The sequence below is a fragment of the Octopus sinensis genome, linkage group LG12, assembly GCF_006345805.1.
Source record: "Octopus sinensis linkage group LG12, ASM634580v1, whole genome shotgun sequence".
In the NCBI taxonomy this organism is placed as follows: Eukaryota; Metazoa; Mollusca; class Cephalopoda; order Octopoda; family Octopodidae; genus Octopus; species Octopus sinensis.
In genome coordinates, this window is record NC_043008.1 from 33,108,545 (window position 1) to 33,120,741 (window position 12,197).

General features: G+C 39.2%; 1 protein-coding gene across 3 annotated transcripts in view; it reads right to left on the bottom strand.

Moving 5' to 3' along the window:
• The window catches only part of LOC115217885 (CST complex subunit CTC1-like), a 133,560-nt gene that overhangs the window by 70,203 nt on the left and 51,160 nt on the right, over positions 1 to 12,197 (bottom strand). For all 3 annotated transcript variants that reach the window (XR_005001454.1, XR_005001453.1, XM_036507832.1), the window contains exons 14-16: positions 6,289 to 6,436; positions 3,925 to 4,086; positions 1,267 to 1,912 (exon numbers count right to left, since the gene is read on the bottom strand). Coding sequence is in view for 1 of the 3 variants with exons in the window: in XM_036507832.1 (XP_036363725.1) it covers positions 1,267 to 1,912; positions 3,925 to 4,086; positions 6,289 to 6,436 (956 nt within the window). In the remaining 2 variants the exon portion in view is untranslated. The remainder of the gene's footprint in view (positions 1 to 1,266; positions 1,913 to 3,924; positions 4,087 to 6,288; positions 6,437 to 12,197) is intronic.

A 12,197-nucleotide genomic window follows, 5' to 3' on the forward strand; every position in this document is an offset into this window, starting at 1 on the left:
CTATTAATAATAATACTGTAATTGTCCTGTTGTTGTTGTTTTTTTTGTTTCCCTTTTGGATTAAAATTATATATATATACATATATATATATATATATATATATAATGTATATATATATATATATGTAAAGGGCTAAACAATAAGATGCACTGACACACTTTATAACTGAATTTACTCTATCTCATGTAGTAGCTATACTAGCCAACAAGGGATACTCACAGATAGGATGTCTTTTTTCACAGTTCTGCTTGACTAAATCTATCTTGGGGCTAAAGGACAATAAGAACAACAACTGACTATCTACAGGTCTTACTCTGGCTCAATCAGGACTGGTCCTGGGTTAAACAACAATAATAACAGCTCCATCCGAGCAGGATCACTGCCAGAGCAGCTGTATGGCTTCCGTGCCAGTGGCATGTAAAAAGCACCATTTGAGCATGATTGTTACCAGCGTAGCCTTATTGCATGTGAACAAAACATTCAAGCGAGGTCGTTGCCAGTGCCACTGGACTGACTCCCGTGCTGGTGGCACATAAAAAACACCATTTGAGTGTGGCCGTTGCCAGTACCACCAGACTGGCCCTCGTGCCGGTAGCACATAAAAGCACCCACTACACTCTCGAAGTGGTTGGCGTTAGGAATGGCATCCAGCTGTAGAAACTCTGTCATTTTGGCACAGCCATCTGGTTCGCCAGTCCTCAGTCAAATCGTCCAACCCATGCTAGCATAGAAAGCAGATGTTAAGTGATGATGATGATGATGAATAGTGAATTCGAAATTAAACCAGATTCGATGACTGGCACCTGTGCCAGTGGAGCACTAACAGCTCCATCTGAGTGGTATCACTGCAGGAGCAGCCGTATGGCTTCCGTGCTGGTGGCACGTAAAAAGCATCATTTGAGCGTGATCGTTACCAGCGTCGCCTTAGTGACATGTGAACAAAACATTTGAGCAAGGTCGTTGCCAGTGCTGCTGGACTGACGCCTGTGCAGGTGGCACATAAAAAACACTATTTTGAGCGTGGCCGTTGCCAGTACCGCCAGACTGGCCTTGTACCGGTGGCACATAAAAGCACCCACTACACTCTCAAAGTGGTTGGCGTTAGGAATGGCATCCAGCTGTAGAAACTCTGCCATTTTGGCGCAGCCATCTGGTTCGCCAGTCCTCAGTCAAATCGTCCAACCCATGCTAGCATAGAAAGCCGATGTTAGATGATGATGATGAATAACAAGGTGATGAGGGAAAACTCAAAAATAATACATTACCTTGAGTAGATTTGCTGTCTTTAGTATGCAGGAATTTAGTAGCCGCTTCAAAGATACAACGAACCGGCAGAGTAAATGGCTTTCCCAAGAAATATCCATGGGTCATAAATTGCAATGAGGATACCTTTCTCTTATGAAACAGGTTTTCCATCAAAGATTCTTTGTAAGTCATTAAATAAACTTGACAGGTGCAAAGATCACAATCTGAAAAAGTTGCTTGAAGCTGGTTAGTTTTATTAGAAATTTTTCTCCAGTATTGAAAAGATGGCCGAGAAATATCTTCCATAATGACTGCATCTTGCAACGAAAATTGCAGATATTTAACCAGTCTGAATTTTGAGCTGTCTAATAAGCTCAAAGTGGTTTCAGTTTTGTTAATGCCAGTAGAATTATTTATGAATACTTCCAAAACTAATTGGAAACAGTCCAGAGCAATCAATTTTCCTAGACACCAAGTGTGCAAATAAGGACATGAGAAGTTAAACGTTTCATCATTTCTCTTAATTACGCAATTTCCGGAACAACGGTGATGATATGATGTTTGATTGAAAGTCCAAAACTGGCAGACCGCATTGATGCTGTGGAATTGGTCAGTGAAGCAAAGATGGCCAGTGTCTGGGTTTAATGATAAATAACCAACAAGCACCTGAAAAATAAAAATCAAACAAATAAACATAGAAACCAAACCATCAAAAATCAAACATAAAACTATTTAGGTTAACCCCCTTTGATATCATATTTTTGTTAGTGAAATACACTAAATTTGCTTCAAATAATTTTAAATATAATGAAGAATGTAGTAAAATAGCTTTGTCATTATTAGACTGGTGTTAGGAGTTTAAATTAACATGAAATATTGATAGAAGATTTTAATTGCTGTAATTTTAAAACAGGAAGATTGTATCATAAAATCAGAGGTGGTCTTAGATGGAGTGGTACCAAAAGGGTTAAATCAATAATTGGAATGAAGATGATTACAAGTGATATTGTAAATTATAGGGTTTTCTACTAAAGAATTCACAAGAATAGGTTCAAGTCTGGCTGTGTAGTAAGAAATTTGCTTCCCAGACACATGGTTCTGGGTTCAGTCCCACAGTATAGCACCTTGGGCAAGTGTTTTCTGTTATATAGCACGGGCTGACCAAAGTGTTATGAGTGGATTTTGCAGATGGAAACTGAAAGAAGCCTATACTATACATATATATACTACATATATAGTATATATATATATATATATATATATATATATACTTGACAATCAGTGTTGATGTTCTTATACGCCCATAACCTAGTGGTTCAGCAAAAGACACCAATAGAATATGTACAAGGTTTTTAAAAAAATAAACAGTGGGGTCGATTCATTCATTTGACTAAGTTTTTCAAGTCTGTGCCCCAGTATGGCCACAGTCTAATGACTGAAACAAGCAACAGGAAAAAGGATACTTACTTGACTTCTCAAAGAATATTCTCCAAAGACAAAATATCTACTTCTGATTGCTGCTGTTGCTATTTAACCCCAGGTCAGCCTTGACTAAGGAAACTCATAATGAAAAGCAATGCACCCATAACAATCCCATTCTATATAAAACAACCCTGTCCTAACCATTGCATCTTTACCACAGTGGTTCTCAGCCAGGATCCATATGACCCCTAAAGATCTATATAAGATTTCTGGGGGTCCATCATCATCATTTAGCATCTGCTTTCCATGCTGACATTGGTTAGATGGTTTGACTGAAGCTGGTAAGGATCCAGTCTGATTTGGCATGGTTTCTACAGCTGAATGCCCTTCCTAATGCCAACCACCTCCAAGAGTGTAATGGGTGCTTTTTACATGCAACCAGCACAGGTGCCAGTTATGTGACTCCAACATCTGCCATGGTCTACAGTAGTATTTTAATGGTCCATGAAAAAATTGTTCTTTAGATGTATTTGTTGCAAGAAACAGCTAGTTTTCTTACTCTAACCTTTTACATAGTTTAACATGTTTCCAGCCACTGATTCAGAATTTTGAAAGAATTATCTGTAATATTAGTTTTTAAACATCAAAGAACTGTTAGGGTCCACCAGAATAAGGTAGTAACAAAATGGGGTCCAGTGACAATAAATAGTTGAGAACCACTGCACTAAATGGTTGGTTGATCAATTAAAGATAGCAGTCAAACATCCTTCAAACGACACCCTACAGTCTTAGACACACTATATCTCAATAAAAGATGAAAATGGTTTGATTTCTGCCAAAATGCCTCTGACCATAGGCCTGCTCAGTCAGGGCTCCCCTGGGGCTAAACAACAATAATCCTAACCATTCCACTCTAATCCACTCCAGCTAATCAGTACCATTCCATCCTTATATCACCCTAACTATTCCATCCCTACTGTACCACCCTCACTATTCCGCTCCTACTTCCCATCTCTTAAAATCCCACCCAGTCATGCTATCCTTCCCACCCTATGCGTTCCAACGTCTCAATAACATAATTTATCTAAACTACTTGGTGCTTTTTTTGTACCGCCAGCACCAAAGGGGTTGCCAACAAACTTGCAAAACAGGAAAAAGAAAACAAAGAAAAAAGAATATGCCCCCACTACTAAGTGGGTAAGAATATTCAAGGGGGAGAGGTGACTTTGATTAATTGATAAATTGTATAATTATACTTTATCTGTGAATTTTCTTCTCCTAAACCTCCATGAAGACAATAATGAAGATGAAAATTTATTCTTCTCCGTTTCAAAATCAGCAAGAATTCCTTGAGCAAGTGCTTCAAATTCTTTTCTGAGGTCCAATGGAACAAAAGTCCTTACATGAATGGTTTGTACCTGGAAATTACAAGAAATTTATTAGAAAAAATAAAATAAAAGTGAAACAGAGATGTAGCAAAATCATGGACTTGTTGTTGGTTAGCCTTTGGTGAGCCATAATCTAGCACAGGCATCCCAGCCATGATGTCTATGCTAGACCAGTACTAGCTTGCAGACCATTTGGTACCAGGCTAGAGACCATTTGGTACTGAGTGAATTTTAAAATTTTATTTCTATTTTATTGACTATCACAGTCCACAATGAAGGGTTGCATTATCTCTTATATAAAATCCGTTCTGTCTGTGTGTGTGTGTCTTCTCAGATCTCAGGCATCCTCCATCCGATTGCACTCAAATTTGATATGTAGATACCAACGGTTTCAGGACGTGTATAAGTCTTGAAAAAATTACAAAAATCAATACCAGATGAGAATGCGATCAATAAAGCCGTTTTTGTCCTGCTTTACTTCCGTCAACCTGCACCTTCCATTTCTTGTTGTTTTTGCACTGCTTAAAGCCACATTTCTTTCCTGCTAAGCTTACTGTTTAAACCCTGTTTGTGTTCTCCCAGTCAACAGCCTTATCATTACAGGAACTTTAAACTCTTCGGCTGCATATCTGTATGGATAAAATCGTTTTTCTTTGGAATAGAAAAAAAGTCTATCTTTATTTCTTCTTTTGCTAGTGTCTCAAATTTAGGTTAAATCAGTGTTTCTCAAAGGGGAGGTATATGGGACGGTCAGACAAGTTGTTTTGAGAAAATTTGGTTTAAATGTTTGACAACTCAGCACCGTTCTATTGGACGGGGGGTGTTTTGCTCGTATATGTAATATATGTAATAATAGAGCATTTCTATTTGTTATCATCGCAAATATGAAATGAGAGCAGGTTTCGTTTTATCTGTTAGATAAAGTGATCATTCTGAGGTATAACTTTTTTCTAGGGTTCCTCATTAGATGGATATCAATCCTAAATCATAATATTCATCCATATATGATTCAGAGATACCTTCAGTTTGTCCTTGAAGCAGAGCAGGGCCCTATCATTATAACTGGATAGTCCCACTTCACTGCACCATAAGTATTTTATACTATAGCACCAGGTGACTAATGTCTTGTGAGTGAATTTAGTTGATGGAAACTGTGGAAGCCCATCATATGTGTGTGTGTGTGTGTTTATTTGTTTGTCCCCACCTCACACTGCTTAACAACTGATGTTGTTTTGTTTCCCTGTAACTTAGCACTTTAACAAAAGAGATCAATAGAATAATTAGCAGACTTTAAAAATAATTGGTCTATTTGTCTGACTAAACTCTTGAAGATGGTGCCCCAGCATGGCCACAGTCTGATGACAAAGCAAGAAAATGATAAACGATATAAGAATAGTTTGGATATTCTAGATTCATCCATAAATACTCATGATTAAAATGTGTTACTTTTTTAATCTTTCCAAGTTGCTTTGTCATGCATTTGTTACAGTTCAAGTTTACTTGGAGCATCTCTGTATGGTTACTCAATCTGCTAAAACAGCAATCAAATCACAGTTTACTGTCATAAAATATTAAAGAAACTGAATATGTAATCAAGTAAAAAAAATATGCTGGAACACTTTTCATCATAGGTTTGTTCATTGATGACTAAACTGAGGTTACACTAAAACATCATATATATATATATATATATATATATTATATATATATATATATATATATATATATCATCATCATCGTCGTCGTCGTCATTTAACACCCGCTTTCCATGCTGGCATGGGTTGGATGGTTTGACTGAGGACTGGTAAGCCAGAGGGCTGTACCAGGCTCAATCTGATCTGGCAGATCTTTTGATTTTTTTTTTTCTTGAAGTGAAAGTTATTGAAGAGTAATAGCAGTGCAGGGATCAAACCACCTTGAAGTGATTTAACCTCAGGTTGAAATTTGGGTTGTTGCTTTCAAGAAAGATGAATTTTCAAGATAAATGAGTTAAAATTTTAAAAGGTTTGAAATTTAACAGTTACAAAATTTATGCTTCACTGATAAGGTGTAAATAATACCAGCACATGACAAGAGTTGTCTCCCATGCTTGCCAACAAAATGAAAATTTTAACAGCTAATATTGTTTACCTTTATCATTATATAATTATTTCTAGTTTCTAATGCTATTAGTATTAACATTATTAATATGTTAACACTAATTTAAAAGTGGTATAGAATTAAGCTACTTACACAGCTGACATCTTCCTTAGCAGAAGCTGGACAACAATGCTCATATTCAATAAACTCTTGTACAAACTGTCGTGACTTTACACATTTGCGTGCCTTCAAGACATGAGACAGAATTCTTTCCCAAGCTAATTCACGTTGTTCTGAAGATCTAAGATGCAGGAAATAGTAACAAGACACAAAGAAAAAAACGTAAAAAGAAAGAGAAATTTACCAACATTTTCTAAAATGCAAAGAGAACAGAACAAAATTGTACAAACTTGAGATTATTTTCAGGTTACTAGCTTTTACCTCTATCTTTTACTTGTCTCAGACATTGGACTGTGGCCATGCTGGGGCATTGCCATTAAAGGTTTAGCTGAATAAACTGAACCCAGTACTTATTTTTTAAGCCTGGTACTTATTTTATAGTTCTGTTTCTGTGGCAACAAGAGCAGCAGTGGGGGGTAACAGTTGTAGTAATGGGGATGGTGATAATGAAGATGATAATGAAGATGATGATGATGATGATGATGAAGGTGATGATGATGATGATGATGATGATGGTGGTGATGATGATGATGATGATGATGACAATTATGATGATTGTGGCGACGATGATGATGATCACAATGATGATAATGATGATGACGAGGAGGAGGAGGTGGTGGTAATGATGGTCATTATCATATTGATTAAATAGCTGAATAGATGAACATCCAGTAAAAACAAAAAAAAAATAATCGGAAAAATAAAACAGACTTCTGAAATCAAACAAAATGAAATGGTCTTAAAATAAATGAAATGCTACTTAAAAGCAAATCATCTACATTCATGGATAACTCAATGAATCAAGATGCATAGTGAATATCATATTGAGCATTTATTGCGACTGGATCAGAGGTGAAGCACTCTCAAAAGCAGAAGGTGCCCATCTCACATCATCATCATTTATCATCTTATAATGTCCACTTTTCCATGCTTCCATGGGTCAGATGGAATTTGTGAAGGTAGATTTTTTACACAGATGCCCTTCCTGTTGGCCATCCTCACCTGTTTCCAAATAACCAGACGTATTTTTCATAGAAAACTAGAAACAAACAAAATTGGCTGTATGATGGTGATGGTCATTTACAACCATCACATGATGTCTAGACAAGGGTACACACAAACATATAATATTATATACACATACAGACATATATATCATCATCATCATCATTTAACGTCTGCTTTCCATGCTGGCATCGGATGGACAGTTTGAATGAGGACTGGCAAACCAGGAGGCTGCAGCAGGCTCCAATCTGACCTGGTAAGGTTTCTATAGCTGGATGCCCTTCCTAATGCCAACCACTCATATATATTTATATATATATATATATATATATATATATATATATATATATATATATATATATATATATAAAAGGGCTTAGTAAAATAAATTACTTTGCCGCATACTGAACTCATTAGAAATAGCAGCTAAAAAAACTTTTTTAAAGCTATTTCTAATACTTAAAGAAAACCTCTCTCATATAGTGTTTGCTCAATTCAACTCACGAAAGTATGGGGGTAGAGACATTAAAAAATCAAATGCAAAGGTTATTTGAGAACGTACGTTTCAAGATTAGTCAAACTCGACATTTCTATCATCAGCTCAGAACTCCCTGGTTTGGATTTGAAAACACTGAAAGTGGGAGCATACCCTTTCAGCTTCTTATCGCTTCTGAAGATCTGCTCGAAACTAACAGTGCCAGCAAACTCAAAAATGCAGCGAAGAATTTCTGCTCTCCCCTTTCCACCAGCGTGGATTTTTTAATGTCTCTACCCCCATACTTTCGTGAGTTGAATTGAGCAAACACTATATGAGAGAGGTTTTCTTTAAGTATTAGAAATAGCTTTAAAAAAGTTTTTTTAGCTGCTATTTCTAATGAGTTCAGTATGCGGCAAAGTAATTTATTTTACTAAGCCCTTTTATATAATGTAATAATTTGAATTCGCCTTAATTGGTCCCTTTGCATACTGAATACTTGGTGAAATTGATTAATTAATTAATTTTACCCTCAATTGTTGAAATTATATATATATATATATATATATAGACAATCCACAATATCTTCAGGAAGATGGCCCTGCTCGATCTGTAGAAAAGGTGTAGGTAGAAACTCTATAAGATGTACCCAGTGTAAGCTATGGACACATAAGAGGTGCAGCAATGTCAAAGGTAGGCTAACTGGGAAGATAGTTTTTGTATGTGGCAGATGCTCGGGAGCATTAACCTCCGAAAATCTGCAGAAAACAACTTCCGTCACTTTCCAGGGGGAAAAACTAGAAGTAGTTGATAGCTTCCGTTATCTAGGTGACCAAGTCAGTAGTGGGGGTGGGTGCGCTGAAAGTGTAACTGCTAGAATAAGAATAGCCTGGGCAAAGTTTAGGGAGCTCTTACCTCTGCTGGTGACTAAAGGCCTCTCGCTCAGAGTAAAAGGCAGACTGTATGATGCGTGTGTACGAACAGCCATGCTACATGGCAGCGAAACATGGGCTGTGACTGCTGAGGACATGCGTAAGCTCGTGAGAATGAAGCCAGTATGCTCCGATGGATGTGTAATGTCAGTGTACATACTCGACAGAGCGTTAGCACCTTGAGAGAAATGTTGTACCTAAGAAGCATCAGTTGTGGTGTGCAAGAGAGACGATTGCGCTGATATGGTCATGTGGCGAGAATGGATGAAGATAGGTGTGTGAGAAAGTGCCAATCCCTAGCAGTTGAGGGAACCCGTGGAAGAGGTAGACCCAGGAAAACCTGGGACGAGGTGGTGAAGCACGACCTTCGAACTTTAGGCCTCACTGAGGAAATGACCAGAGACCGAGACCTTTGGAAATATTCTGTACGTGAGAAGACCAGGCAGGACAAGTGAGCCCAGCCCACTTATGAATGCCTTTCCTCCCTTGGACACAAAGACCGGTTGAGGCAAGCGAAGTCGATATAGAACCTCATCCGACGACAGACACCCATCCCAACCCCCCATGCTTGCGAAGACATGTTGGGGCAAGCGAAATCGAAATCGAAATCGAAACCGAATTGAACCAGCCAGGATCCCTGGCCTGGTGGTACGTAAAAAGCACTATCCGACTCGGGGCCGTGGCACGTAAAATACTCCAATGCGACTGTACGACAGGCACCCATGCCAACCCCCTTTGCTTGTGAAGACATGTTGGGGCAAGCGAAATCGAAACCGAATTGAACCAGCCAGGATCCCTGGTCTGGTGGTACGTAAAAAGCACTATCCGACTCGTGGCCGTGGCACGTAAAATACTCCAATGCGACCGTACGACAGGCACCCTTGCCAACCCCCTTTGCTTGTGAAGACATGTTGGGGCAAGCGAAATCGAAATCGAATTGAACCAGCCAGGATCCCTGGTCTGGTGGTACGTAAAAAGCACTATCCGACTCGTGGCCGATGCCAGCACCGCCTCGACTGGCTTCCGTGCCGGTGGCACATAAAATACACCAATCTGACCGTGGCCGTTGCCAGCCCCGCCTGGCACCTGTGCAGGTGGCACGTAAAAAGCACCCACTACACTCACGGAGTGGTTGGCGTTAGGAAGGGCATCCAGCTGTAGAAACATTGCCAAATTAGACTGGAGCCTGGTGCAGCCTTCTGGCTTCCCAGAACCCCGGTCGAACCGTCCAACCCATGCTAGCATGGAGAACGGACGTTAAACGACGATGATGATGATATATATACATATATACAGGGGGCGATTGAGTAGATTGTCACCATTTTATATTTTTAATTTCATGCATGTGCATTGTTTGTTTTTGATTTTGTTGACTACACAGTATAGTAGGGTTAGTTGGGCACTGTCTGTGAGAAAAACAGCACCATGACGCAATTCACTCTTCCAGAAATTTGGAAATGATATGCTGCACTGTTTGGCATTTGCACCAGAAGCTCCAATACAAACATTTCAGAGTATTTGGGTGTCAATCTGAGGACATGTACCGAGACTGATAAAAATCAAACATCCAGTCAACATCATGGTGTTTGGAGTGATCACTAATGATGGTGACATTATGCTTCCATTTATCTTCTCACACAGCCTCAGACTCAACACGGGGGCCAACATCAAATGCTTGGAGGAGGCAGTGCTCTCTTAGGTGAAAAGTGGCTACTGGAAGATCCTATGTCTGGCAACAGGATTCTGTACCATGCCACACAAGCAGGAGAACCCAGTCATGGATGTCAGATAATTTCTGCAATCACATCACCCCTAACATCTGGTGACCTAACTCCCCAGACTGCAACCCCACTTGATTCTTATGTGTGGTGTGCAGTTGAGTGAGAGACCAGCAAAATTCCTTGTAACACCAAAGATGAACTGAAAGCAAGGATTATATATATATATATTTATATACATATATACACATGAGTTAAGAAATAGAGTAGATAATACAGGGGCTGCATATGTTTCATAGCAAGCAGAACCTCAGAAGTAGTAAATATCCAAGCGAGGTATATACCACAGACTACTCTTCAGGCCAAGAGTATTTTGATTAAATGATGTTTACATTGTTGTAAGGAGGTACATGCCAACACATGAACTTACCAGTTTAGCAAAGAGACACATTCTGATCAAATCATCCATGTGTCAACATGTACCTTCTTACAACAATGTAAACTTCATATAATCAAACTACCCTTGACCTGAAGAGTAGCCTGAGGTATACACCTTGCTTGGATATGTACCACTTCTGAGGTTCCACTCACTATGAAACATATGTAGCCCGGATATTATTTACTTCATTCCTCAACTCTTGTATTTTATTCGCATATCTGGCAACCCTGCCTGCCTACTGTGAAATATAAAACACTTTTCCAGCTTACCATACTTCGATATGGAAAAAAATCCACAGCCTTCTGCCTCAATGAACCATTATTGTACCTGAAAGCTGTTTTTTCTATTTTCTATGGTTTGCTTAAAGCTAACCTTCAGCCTACACCTCAATCCTTGGATCTTACATTTATATATATATAGACACACACACACATACACACACATATCTTTGCTTCTCAATCACATGGTTCCAGGTTCAGTCCTACTGCATGGCACCTTTGGCAAGTGTCCTTTACTATAGCCTCAGGTCAACCAAAGCCTTCATCATCATCATCATCATTTAATATCCATTGTCTATGCTGGCATGGGTTGGGCAGTTTGACCAGGACTGGTAAGCTGGAAGGCTGTACCAGATTCCAGTCTGATTTGGCATGGTTTTTGACTGGATGCCCTTCCTAATGCCAACTCCTCTGAGAGTGTAATGGGTGCTTTTACATGCCACTGACATGGGTGCCATTTACATGACACCGGTATGTACCATGAGTGCAATTTTGCTCGGCTTGATGGGTCTTCTTCTCAAGCGCAACATAATGCCAAAGGTCTTGGTCATTGCCTCTGTGAGTGGATTTAGTAGACAGAAGCTGAAAGAAGCTTATTATAGGTGCGTGCGTGCATGTGCGTGCGTGCATGTGTGTGCGTATCTGTCTGTCTTTGTGCCTGTCTTTGTCCCCCACCATTTCTTGACAACTGGCTGCTGTTAGTGTGTTTATGTTCTTTTAATTTAGCAGATCAGCAAAAAGAGACTGACAGAATAAGTGCCAGGAAGTACTGGAGTTGATTCATACAACTAAAAGCTCTTCAAGGCAGTGCCCCAGCATGGCTGCAGTCCAATGACTGAAACAAGTAGAAGATAAAAGGTATATTTAGAAGGTTGTTTGTTATGGCCAGTGAGAGAGTGGCCAGTGAGAGAGTGGCCATTAGTTTTGCACCTATGAGGCACTTAGTTATGTAGGTGACTCACCAGACCTATGTATGTAAGTATGTATGTATGTACAACAAACTTCTTTCTGTTTCAGTCTCCCAAATACACTCAC